This window comes from Lutjanus erythropterus, chromosome 21, assembly GCF_056507025.1.
Source record: "Lutjanus erythropterus isolate fLutEry1 chromosome 21, fLutEry1.hap2, whole genome shotgun sequence".
NCBI lineage: Eukaryota > Metazoa > Chordata > Actinopteri > Lutjaniformes > Lutjanidae > Lutjanus > Lutjanus erythropterus.
In genome coordinates this window covers 32,789,634-32,802,133 of record NC_139337.1, presented here as the reverse complement: position 1 = coordinate 32,802,133, position 12,500 = coordinate 32,789,634, and the positions used below count along the sequence as shown (strand labels likewise).

Sequence of the window (12,500 nt, the reverse complement as noted above, 5' to 3'; positions counted from 1 at the left end):
TATTGATTAATTATTGATACAGTTAAATCAGTTAAATTCTTAATAGTGATTAATGATTCATCATTAACTAATGATGATGGGTGACTGTCACTCGTGTTGTTGTTGTCGACTCTGTAGTCATTTAGATGCAGTCGGCTGTAATTTTCTACTTTGACCCTTTTTTTCTTTACGTGGGTTAAACAGCTGGAGCTCAGTGGCTGAGGTGAGAAACACGTTTTATCAAATGCTTTGGTCCAAATAAAATAACTTCCGTTTTGTTGATTTATTTTGAAAGTCGTGACCAGAAGAGTCTTCCTTTTGACAGGCGTCTGATTAGTTTTATTGTGAAAGTTGTGTGCGGAAGTCACGTGGTTTGTGTTGGCTGACTGGATGATGGTTCTGTGGGAGAAGTGGCTGCAGACACACGGAGGGTTTCTGTGTGTTTCTGTCCCTCCGCAGCTCCAGTCAGAAGTCCGCTGGAAAATCTGCTGATTTAAGCGCCGCGGCGAAGCGACGTGTGACCGGAGCGAAAGCAGCCGCTGCACCGTGAGTAGAGAACCGGTGAGACACCGAGGAGGACGAACGTTATGACTGGATGTGTTCACGATCCGCTGGCAGCACATTCCACCTCTGACCACAGCTAACGGGCGCTAAGCTAACCGGTTCCATTATCGGACGGTTTGCTGTCACAGCTGAGGGCTGAGCTTTGATTAATTCAGACATGAAGTTTAAATCGTTTAAAAATCGAGTGTAGTTTGGTGAACACTGGCTCCGCTGTGCTCACTGTGGTCTGTTTGAACTGAGCTTCATCTTTCTCTCACATTAATGTTCATTTTTCAATAAAGCGACGTGCAGCAGATTTACAAGCTGGTTTTAATCCTGCAAACACTCGGTTTAGCTAAAAAACCTTATCCGAATCTCCCTTTGAAAACCTCCGCATTTCAGACTAAATTAAAAACAGGCAGCGACCCGCTGCTCACTAACAACGTAATCTGACTTTATACAACCCGTCAGATTCTCTCCTTTAATTCGGCTTATAATTAATTATTCTAATCCACTCACATTTAAAATAATAAAACTTTTAAATGCTGAGTTCTCACTGCTGCTGGTCATCTTGTAGAGAGTAACAGGTGAGTTCATTCTGTCAGGTGAAGCAGAATAAAAAAAAAATGGCTGCTCTGTAGGGCTGATAACCATTAATCAATAATCAATTTAGTGTCATAAAAAATAAAGATTGATCACATAGAAGTTAATCCATCTGTTATCAAATAAACACGAGGAACCTGTAGCTCTTTATATGTTTCATTGGATACACTTCCAAAAGGGTTCTCCCTGAAGGGCTGTGGTTCTACCCAGAACGGTTTGCTTCTGAAGAACCCTGTTTTGGAAGAAAGAGTTGTCAAGGGTTCTTTGTAAGACTCAGGGATCCTTGAATAATTCTTTTCACCCAAAGAACCTTTTCTCAGAACAAAGAGTTCTTCTAGGAATGTTGAAATCCTTGAGAAACTCTTTCAAGGGTTCTTTGTACCGTCGAATGAAACGGTTCTCAGTACAACGTCTGTGTGTGTTCTAGATAAAACCCCTGGACTATTAAGTGGTTCTCAGTTGAAAATCCTGGTTGGATTCTTGTTAGTACCCTTAGAAAGGTTCTGGATAAAATCTCCAGACAGGGTTCAAGGTGTACTGTAAAAGGGTTCTCTGTGGAACCAGGAACCAGGTATAACTCTTCATGCTGGGTTCTAGGTAGAACACTTTGAAAGGGTTCTAAATGAACTTTTAGAAAAGGTTCTGACAGGAACCAGAAATGGTTCCCCTATGAGGACAAGCTGAAGAACCATATATGGTTCTAGTTATGACCTTTATTTCTCAGGGTGTTTGCAACACTGTCAGAGAACATAGAACCTTTGGTTGTTAACTGCAGTGTTTTTCAGACACCTGACACCTGTCCTCATGTCCTCATGTCCTCACCTGCTCAGGTGTCCACTGACATCAGCTGACAACCAGGCTGCATTATTGATCACTGATCTGTGAGATGATGTCATGAATTAAAAGTTAAAACGTTGTTTTTACACTCAGATTCAGATTCAGATGTTTTTTAAATTCTATTAAAATATGAATTAAATTAAAGTCTGTGGAAAATGTGATTATCTTCTGTCACAGTTTAGTTTTCAGAGATCTGAGTGAAAGTAGATATTAGATCTGAGCCATATCAATAATTATTGATCATTTACTGACACGTTGTGTGCTGAAGTGTTGCAACTTTTCATAATCAATTAATCAGTCAGTTTTTTCTGGAGGTTAATATTTGTTTGTTTTAAAATGAATAGTTTCGGTTGAAAAATCGATCCAGATGTGAAAACAGGTGCAGCGCTTCACATGTTTGGATCTATTTTTCAACAAGTGATCAATCTGGCAATCATTTTCCAATAATTTACAAATCGATTGGTTGTTTGGCTGTAATTGATACTTTGGTACCTTTATTTAATTTTTCCTCTCGTCTTTACTGTTTGACTGAACTTGAGAAATAAAGTGTTCAATAAATTTCATTAAAGATCAACAGAGTCTGTTCAGAGTTCAGTCGACACTTTATTGTTATGATGCCTGAGTGAATAATTCATGGGAAAGCTGCTGACCTTTGACCCCACACCTGTCTGCCATGTTTGATTTGAGTGAGTCTTTGCTCTTATTGGTCAGTTGTGAGGTTCTGTACTGACAGTCAGTAGATTTCACTCAGCTGATGACTGAGAACGATTCATTCATATGATTTTCAAAATCATTTTAACGCACTTTGACTTTGTTCAGGTGAAAAACACCAGAATGAGTCAGTTAGTCGAATCCAGAGCCGCAACGATCAATCAGTTATTAAATTAATCAACAACTATTTTGATATTTGATCAGTTTGAGTCTTTTTATGATAAAAAAAAAGTCCAAATTCTCTCGATAAAGAAAATAATTGTTACAGGAAAGACGCCCGTCTGTATTTTTAAGATTGTGACAATATTCATTTTTCACCATTTTCTGATACTTTATGGACCCACTAATCAATAAATAGGGAAAAAATCCATAGATTGATCAATAATGAACATAATCTTTACAGGTCCAGACGTGTGGCGCAGACTGACAGACGGTTATCAACGGATGAATTGATGATGATGATGATGATGATGATGATGATGATGATGATGATTAGTTGCAGCTGTAGAGGAAATGCTGTGGAAAATGTTTATTGATAATTGATATTTTTGACAACAATAACTCATAAAACATGAGCAGAAATAGATGCTGAAGCCTGATCAATGTTTTTCAGACAAACTGATTGATTAATGGAGAAAATGATCTGACATCATTTATGGTGAAACGTTCATTTTATTTTTTATTATTTTAAGTCTCAAAAAAAAAAAAAAAAAAGTCTCAAAACTGTTCTGAAGTCGAACTTAAAGAAATTCATATTAAACGGATAAAAACGCCGCAGCCGTGATTTTTTTGATTGTACTGTAAACATGTAAAACAGATGCATTGAGTTCCTCTAAAGGTTCTCCAAAGATCCCAGACACCAGAACACGCCATGTTCCACAGGCGTGCAGCTGCGTTCATGTACTCTCTCTCTCTCTCTCTCTGCAGCAGTGTAATGTAAGGCAATGCTCGCTCGGCCACCATGGCCAGTATCACTCTGAGGTACTTCTGTTACGGCTGCCTCGTCACCTCGGCGACCTGGTCCGTCCTCCTCTTCCTCTACTTCTCTCTGGGGACGGAGCCCGGCCGCAGCAGGACCCCCCTGCAGCACCGCAGCCAGCCAATCACCAAGGGCCCGCTCGCCCGGAGGGAGGGCCGTCGGCCTGTGCCGGCCAATAAGGGAGCGGAGTTGTCGCCGGAGATGGGTGAGTGGCTGCGGTGCGTTCAGGTGCTGCTGGGAATACATGTGGGGAGGTCAGTGGTCGAACTGTGGAAGGAAAAGTTGCATAAAATGAAAATCTGTCCAGAAACCGACGATGTGACATGTGACCCGCCTCCTGCTGTGATTGGCAGAGTTCTTTAAAGATGCAGGAAGTTCTTGAAAACACTTAACACTTTCAATGTAATGTTTGAAATTCTAATCCTGTCACAGTCTTGTCAATCAATCTGGCAATAATTTTCCCACTAATCAGTTAGATGTTTGATCCATAAGATGTCCAAGATGGCGTCCTCAAATGTCTCATTTTGTCCACAGCTCAAAGACATTAAGTTTCCTGTCAGAGAGGAAAGAAACCAGAAAATATTCACGTTTAAGAAGCTGAAATCTGAGAATTTTTACTTTTTTAATTTAAAAAAATGACTAAAAATGATTAATAAAGTAATGAATCCTGTCACAGTCTTGCCTGGATTGGCCAGCTGTGTGGCAGTTAGAAAAGGGGGCGGGGCTTGACCGTGTCTCTCAGCAGCTGGACACGTTTGTCTCATTCATACAGAAAAATGTTTAAGTGTCACGTGACCCTGGTTCTGTCTGCAGGGATGATCTTTAATGAAGCGGATCAGGAGGTGAGGGACACCGGTTACCATCGACACGCCTTCAACGTCCTCATCTCCACCAGACTCGGGTACCACAGAGAGCTGCCCGACACCAGAGACTCCCAGTAAGACGTCCATCACATGGAGCGTCATGATGAAGACGTTTCCATCCGGAACATTCTGATGATTTACTGACAGTCAGTGTGTCTCTACAGGTGTCGGGATAAGGTTTATCCTCTGGCTCTACCTTCTGCCAGCGTAGTGATCTGTTTCTTCAACGAGGCGTTCTCCGCCCTGCTGAGGACAGTCCACAGTGTGCTGGACCGAACGCCAACCTACCTGCTGCACGAGATCATCCTGGTCGATGACCACAGCGAGCTCGGTAACACACAGGAAACGCAAACCTTTGATCTATCACATTTATCGGCCCTTCGCTAAGCCCCCCCCCCCCGCGAGCAGCAACTGTCCAGTCATAGCTGAGCGTCTGTAGCCGGGACACCTGTCAAGTTTTTCATCTCTCTCCATGTTGAAGGTGCAGGAGGCTCTGACAGCAGCGATATTCTCATCAGTCTGGACAGTGGCGTCTTTTTTTGTAGTCATAAAAACACGAGAACACGTGTGGTGAACGGATTAAACTTTGTCTGTATCTGCTCTAACATAAGCTGCATTAGCACGTCCAGCTAACAGACACTAGCTCACCACCTGCAGGAACTTTCCCTCCAGACAAACTCAGATCCACTGCATCATTTGTTCTGTGGGGGTTTGAGGAGGAGGATGAGGGCTGATGAAGATGCGTCTCTCTCTGGCTCGCCGTCTCAGGTCTGAGCCGGGTTAGCTTAGCTCTTATCCAGCTCTTCCTGTGATGATCGAGGTCCGCTGCACTAATCTGATTCCTGCACTTCCTTTTCCCACGTTAACGAGTGTATTTCTGTCATCTACGTTTCACATTTCACTTCCAACCAATGTCTGCTGAGATGTAAGCTAGCTTTAGCCTCAGTCTGTTAGCATTAACGTTACATCATGTATGCAGCTGTTAGCTAACTTTACATGTTTAAGACTCTTTTACAGGAGTTTTGTTTTAAAATGTGTCAGATGGAAACATTAAAATATCTGCTCCAGACTTCTTAGCTGACTCATTAGCATTAGCTCACATTAGCCAGCTACACTTCAGAAAACTACGTGTGAGAGTCGACATTTCATGAAGCCACAATCGCCAGCCAGAAAAGAGAAGCTGCTTTTATTTACTTTACTGAGGAAACAAAGTTTCGATGTAAAATCTGAGAAAAGACCATCAGGACCAATTTCATCTAACAAGACTTTTACTGGATTATGTTTGGTAGAAAATCTCCCAAAACATTTTCATCCCTGCAGCCTTTGTCAGTGTCCCACCGTCACTGTACATCTGTGCAGGGTGAGAGTGGAAAACTTGACAGGCTTAGCGACAGTATCTAAGGAGGGCGGGGCTTAGTGAAGAGTCTGTTCACCATCAGGTTACAACACGTTTTTCCTTTCTGTCCAAACCAGCGCTGAGTGTATCTGGATAAGTGTTGATTATTGAGACGCGTGTCGGTGTGTGTTGATTCAGAGGAGCTGAAGGACGACCTCGATCGGTACGTCAGAGACGAGCTGCAGGGGAAAGTCAAACTGGTGAGGAACCAGAGGAGGGAGGGACTCATCAGAGGACGGATGATAGGAGCCTCACATGCTACTGGTACGTCCTACATCCTAACATCCTTGTTCCCTACATCCTAATATAGGCCTGTGCAGTATACCGGTTCGTACCGAAAACCAGTTTTTATTTTCGTTATGATATGAATTTTTCATATACCGCCATACGGGTGAATAACCCAAACAACGTCCGGAACGTGTGTGGCGGGAAAGTGTTTCAGCGGGGAACCATTTCACTGCTGCGTGTTTGCTTCAGCGTGCGCTCTGGAGATTTTCCCAGCTAATTTCCCTGTTGATTAAACGCAAAATTTAATTTAGACTAATCACTAAGGAACCAATCAGAAAGCAGTTAAAATTTAGCAGGATTTATTAATTTATATTGTTAAACACTGTCTGAAAAAAATACTGTGTGTATTAAGAGCCACTTCAAGACGTTAATCACAGTCTACAGTCGCCACATCGTACTTTAAATGCCGCTACTTTGCTCTGTGCGATACAAGCCTCACATTAATGACTGAAGAGGGTCACAGTGTCTGCAGCTAGAGAACACAGAGCTAACGTTAGCTGCTAGCCTGACACACAGTGTGGCTAACGTTAGCAGCTAGCCCGACACACAGTGTGGCTAACGTTAGCTGCTAGCCTGACACACAGTGTGGCTAACGTTAGCTGCAGCCTGACACACAGTGTGGCTAACGTTAGCAGCTAGCCCGACACACAGTGTGGCTAACGTTAGCTGCTAGCCTGACACACAGTGTGGCTAACGTTAGCTGCAGCCTCTCAGCTGGGTGAGAGGAGCTGCTGTCTGACAGAGACGCAGCTCCGACTAGAGGCAACAGATAACTGACATCATGCATGAATAATGAAAAATTTTAAACTGCTAGTATTTCTGGTGCCGACTAGTGTGTGTGTGTGTGTGTGTGTGTGTGTGTGTGTGTGTGTGTGTGTGTGTGTGTGTGGACATTTGATCATATAGTCGTCCATGTGATGGTAACCTTACTTTGAAGGGCTCATGCTTTCACCTGTCTGGACATGAAAAAAAAACATGATCCAGTCCTTCTGACAGTAAAATGTTGTGTTTAAAGACGATCAACTGCAGTAATTCTGACCTCGTTAGAAGAAAATGTGGGTAAGAAAACTGCTGCATGAAAAAAAAATACCGTCAAATACCATGAAACGGATATGATTTTTAAAAAAATGTGATATGAAAATGTTGTCATACCACACAGCCCTATCCTGATAAATACATTTATGAAATGATGGGACAAGGATGAAGTAAGCCTGGACTCACCTGTCTGTGTGCGTCCAGGTGAGGTGCTGGTCTTCCTGGATAGTCACTGTGAGGTGAACCAGGCGTGGCTGCAGCCCCTGCTGGCTCCCATCCAGAAGGACCGCCACACCGTCGTCTGTCCCGTCATTGACATCATCTCAGCTGACACTCTGTCCTATTCGCCCTCACCCATCGTCAGGGGCGGCTTCAACTGGGGGTTACACTTCAAGTGGGACCCCGTCCCCCCATCCGAGCTCAACGGCCCCGAGGGAAACATCGGACCAATCAGGTAACCAGCTGAGCGACCAGCAGCACCAGGACCAACCCTCACCTCTTAATGCCCCTCTCTCTCCGGTCCTCCCCCGCAGGTCTCCCACCATGGCAGGCGGCCTGTTCGCTATGAACAGAAAGTATTTTAACGAGCTCGGCCAATACGACGCTGGCATGGACATCTGGGGCGGGGAAAACCTGGAGATCTCCTTCAGGGTGAGGAAGCAGGGCCGCGGTGTTTACATACACCTCACTGCTGATTGGGTAACACCTGTGACACGCCCACAGAACAAGAGAAGGCATATCTCAGAGCCGCTGCAAATCGATTTGTGGAAACATGTTCAATCTGGAAAATGTTGCAAAATGGTGTTTTCAGACTAAACATGCCCCAGTTTTCCTGACTGTCAGTGAAGGTGTCACTCAGTCAGTTAAAGGAACAGTCTGAGGTGTTCAGAAGCATCAGGAGTTGAGACGTGGTTAGCCTAGCTTAGCATAAAGACATAAAGAGCTAGCCAGGCTCTGAAGACATCTGCAGTCTTTCTTTGAGACGACAGGAATCAGGTGGTCGTCAACTTCCTCTGTCCGCCGGGTTTTCTGTGCACCGTCACATTAAAGGGGGCGTTTGACGCGTCATTGACGCTTCTTCTGCACAAAATGGAGCGTCCGTCTGTGCGCTCCACATGTTTGGACCATCCTCTTCAAGTGACAAGGTTGTGACCAGATTAATTAAGAATCCGAATCAATTATCAAATGAATCACCAACTATTTTGATGGTTGATCATTTTGAACAATGTAACAAGACAAAAAAGACACAAGACAAAACATTATGAAACATGACGAAAACTGATGAAAAATAACGTAACGAGGTATAACGACATAACATGGGGACATACGTCCACGTGCTCCACATGTTTGGACCTATTTTTCAATCGACAAGATTGAAGGGTTGATTAATCTATTAACTGTTTTGAGTCATTTTTTAATTAAATTTTAATTGAGCTGTTGGCAGAAGACGACATTTGAGGACGTTGTTTTGGACTTAAAACACTGGTGAACATCATTTTGTCACATTACAGATCAAACTATTTGCAGCTGTGGTGCAGAGGAGTATTTTTTCTCTTCTTTCTTTTCTCTCTGTTTTTGTGGTGAACATTACAGTTGTGGTGTCTCTCTGCTCAGATCTGGATGTGTGGTGGTCAGCTGCTCATCATCCCCTGCTCCAGAGTCGGTCACATCTTCAGGAAGAGGAGACCCTACGGTTCTCCAGGTGGACAGGACACCATGGCCCACAACTCTCTGCGGCTCGCACACGTCTGGATGGATGAGTATAAGGTACACACACACACACACACACACACACACACACACACACACACACACAGACTCACACATACAGAGCAGCCATCCTGACGTGCTCTTTGACTTCACTTCCTGTTTGTCTGGGGACCAATCAGGAGCAGTATCTGTCCCTGCGTCCAGAGCTGCGTGACCGCAGTTACGGTGACATCGGCGAGCGTGTGGCGTTGAGGAAGCAGCTGCAGTGTCGGTCGTTCCGCTGGTACCTGGACACGGTGTACCCCGAGATGCAGACAGTCGCCAACGGCAACAAGCAGCAGCAGCAGCCACTGTTCATCAATAAGGGCCTGAGACGACCCAAAGTCCTACAGAGAGGACGGGTACCTGAACACATCTTTCATACTTCAGACAGTTTGTGTTTAGGACAGAATCTGTCGTCATAACTAAGAAAACGTTCAACACTTTGTTGCTCACAAATGCGTCCATCATCTTTCAGCTCCGTAACCTAGCAACAGGCCGTTGCCTGGTGGCCCAGGGCCGAGCCAGTCAGAAAGGCGGGGTTGTTGTCCTGCGACCATGTGACCCCCGAGACCCCGAACAGGTGACACAACCACATGATCACAACACATCACACACATGACAACCAATCAGAAGAGAACATCATTTTAAATCTGCTTTGCGTGCGTGCGTGTGCGCGTGCGTGTGCGTGTGTGTGCGTGCGTGTGTGTGTGCGTGTGTTTGTGTGCGTGTGTTTGTGTGCGTGTGTGTGTGTGTGTGTGCGCGTGTGTGCGTGTGTGTGTGCGTGTGTGTGTGTGTGTGTGTGCGCAGGACTGGACCTATGATGAGGAGGGTCAGCTGGTTCTGGCAGGTCTGCTGTGTCTGGACGTGTCCGAGGTCAGAACGTTTGATCCTCCCAGACTGATGAAGTGTCACGGCTCGGGGGGGTCGCAGCAGTGGAGCCTGGGGGTGAGACGCCAACACACACACACACCCTGTACGTCCTTCATGGCGGTCTTACGGCGCCCTCCCATGGTGTGGTTTCTTATCCAACTCTTTATAATGTCATAATTTTCTGGATGGTTCAGACTTTCAGATCAGTTACAGAACGTTTCCACACTAGAACCAAACAGAACCATAATTCAGTTTGATCCAGACTGAGAACACCTGGTCTGGACCGTGGTCCAGGTGACGTTTCACAACTGATTGAACTGAAAAAAGTCCAGAGCAAACCAGGTTTTAAAGGGATAGTTCACCCCAAATGAAACCTCAGTCTTTATCTCCTCACCCTCGTGCTGATTGAAGGTCAGGTTTAATTTTTTAGTTCACAAAACTCTGCTGGGAGAGTCAGGGACCTGCTGCTCGTTTTAACGTAGCTTCTGTTGTGTCTGTATGTAAATGTTTTTCATTTGTTCTGTGTGGATGATTTTAAAGTACCTGCCCTTTTCTGCACATGTAAGCAAAGACAAATTTCTGCTATTTACATGCAAATAGTAGACGGAGTCTGATTGTGTAAATTAAACTCTCCAGCTCCTAAAGTGTAGATAACACAAAAATTCCCTTTTGTCTGTCGGACCAAATCATGTTTAAGCTCCATGACTGATGGTTTTATCCAACCATGACTCCCAGAGGACCGTTTGTTTCCTTGTTGGAGCTGAAGGATTGTTACAAACTGAAGAATATTGTGGTTTATGCTGAGAGAGATGTAACGTCCTCTGAGCTTTTGTCCCCGTCTGTCCGGAGTCCTCAGGACTGGACTGGTATCTGTGTCTGGGACACTTCAGTGTGATGATGCCTCTATCGGCCCAAAGGGGGCAGCAGGCTCCTTTTCTATCTGTATCCAGCTGATGATCATTTCCACTGTCCCGGTGTTCAGTCAACTTTGCTATTTCAAGTGACGTCCCACACATGTGGTACCGTCTCATCTCCGTATGTTTATTCTGGACTCCGTCTTTACAGGAACTCTCTCATCAGCTGATTAAACTGGTTCTAAGTGTTTGGAGGAACATTGATTGGCACCATCACTGACACATAATTCATCTTTCACCACAAACTCAGATTTCTCTGTTTCCATCAGTCTGAATTTGAATCTTCTGTAAGAAAGTCGTTCTGATGAGACCAACAGCTGAGTTGACAGTGAAAATGAGGGTTAACTGTGTCTCTGTTGTTTACGTGTGTTAACATTCATAACATCCTGTGAAGTTTAACAAAGGAAACCACCTCTGATGCTGCACTAATCATCGTCTCCGTGGACACGGTGAATAAAGACGGCTGCACAGTCGCCGTGAAAATGAAATTCTTTAACATTTGTCCACTTATTTTCATTTTATTTGTAAAACAAACTTTAAAATAACATAATATTTCTTCAACATGTTAAACCTCTGAGGTTTTTGAGATCTGATTTCAGATGGTTAAAGAGTGAGAAGTTTGTTGGATTAGTGTCACTGTTTCTGATGAACTGGACACTGTGAGGACATGATAACTGTCTGTCTCTCTCTCTGTCTGTCTGTCTGTCTGTCTCTCTCTCTCTGTCTGTCTCTCTCTCTCTGTCTGTCTGTCTGTCTGTCTCTCTCTCTCTGTCTGTCTCTCTCTCTCTGTCTCTCTCTCTGTCTGTCTGTCTGTCTGTCTCTCTCTCTCTGTCTGTCTCTCTCTCTCTGTCTGTCTCTCTCTCTCTGTCTGTCTGTCTGTAGAAGTCGAACCGTCTCTACCAGGTCTCGGTGGGTCAGTGTCTCTCCATCGCTCAGCCAGTTGGACCCAAGGGTTACGTCTCCATGGCGATATGTGATGCCACGCAGGCGCAGCAGTGGCAGCTGGGGGACTGAGGAGGATGAACAGACAGACAGACGGTCTTCAGTCTGGTTTTAAAGACAATCAGGTTTTACTGAAAATGTTTTAGTTTTTCTCAGGACAGCGTTTTTATTAACCAGCAGCTTTTACTTTACTTTTAAAAAACACTCCCAGTCTCCTGAAACATCGTGGAGAGAACAGTTCCAGGAACCAACAGGTCTGTTTATGGTCCCTCTGAGCCAGACCTGGACAGTCTTGTTAAGACCTGGACAGTCTCGTTATGACCTGGACAGTCTTGTTAAGACCTGGACAGTCTCGTTATGACCTGGACAGTCTCGTTAAGACCTGGACAGTCTCGTTATGACCTGGACAGTCTCGTTATGACCTGGACAGTCTCGTTAAGACCTGGACAGTCTTGTTATGACCCTGGAATCATTGATGACGATGAATGGAAAGTGAAAACAGATGAACTCACCTGTCTGTGTGACACACCTGTGTGAGGTCAGCTGACTCAGTATCACAGCAGCCTGAAGTTTGTTTTTACACTTTGTGTTGTTTCATCTTCAATAAATCTTAATCAACATATCAGACAGTGGACACTCGTCTCCGTTTGTCCACCTCAGTCACCACAGTTATTCATGGAACGACAGTGTCGTCACCAAACTGGAATTTCTACATGATACCTTTAAAAAATCAATATTTGATAACAATTTAAATACCAGCAGGAAAAATGTGTCCTGACACTGAGGAC

At 44.4% G+C, this 12,500-nt stretch overlaps 1 protein-coding gene across 2 annotated transcripts; it reads left to right on the top strand.

Moving 5' to 3' along the window:
- The first annotated feature begins 344 nt into the window (after positions 1–344).
- Positions 345–12,337, top strand: galnt11 (UDP-N-acetyl-alpha-D-galactosamine:polypeptide N-acetylgalactosaminyltransferase 11 (GalNAc-T11)). Of its 2 annotated transcripts, XM_084747560.1 has the most exons (12): positions 346–525; positions 3,601–3,857; positions 4,466–4,589; positions 4,680–4,846; positions 6,050–6,175; positions 7,439–7,688; positions 7,768–7,885; positions 8,849–9,001; positions 9,124–9,345; positions 9,462–9,566; positions 9,794–9,931; positions 11,653–12,337. In XM_084747560.1, exons 2-12 carry the CDS (start codon positions 3,635–3,637, stop codon positions 11,782–11,784), a joined length of 1,758 nt encoding a protein of 585 aa, XP_084603686.1. In that variant the 5' UTR covers positions 346–525; positions 3,601–3,634; the 3' UTR covers positions 11,785–12,337. The 2 variants fall into 2 exon arrangements, with proteins under 2 accessions (XP_084603685.1, XP_084603686.1); XM_084747559.1 differs by lacking the exons at positions 9,462–9,566; positions 9,794–9,931; positions 11,653–12,337 and having other exon boundaries at positions 345–525; positions 3,604–3,857; positions 9,124–9,423.
- The last annotated feature ends 163 nt before the right edge of the window (positions 12,338–12,500 follow it).

What these genes read in the sequence shown, in the direction of transcription:
- galnt11 (XM_084747560.1), top strand. Translation starts at nt 3,635, where the DNA reads ATGGCCAGTATCACTCTGAGGTACTTCTGTTACGGCTGCCTCGTCACC. An exon ending in GGAGTTGTCGCCGGAGATGG is followed by an intron (nt 3,858 to 4,465) that starts GTGAGTGGCTGC and finishes TTCTGTCTGCAG; the next exon opens with GGATGATCTTTAATGAAGCG. An exon ending in CCCGACACCAGAGACTCCCA is followed by an intron (nt 4,590 to 4,679) that starts GTAAGACGTCCA and finishes GTGTCTCTACAG; the next exon opens with GTGTCGGGATAAGGTTTATC.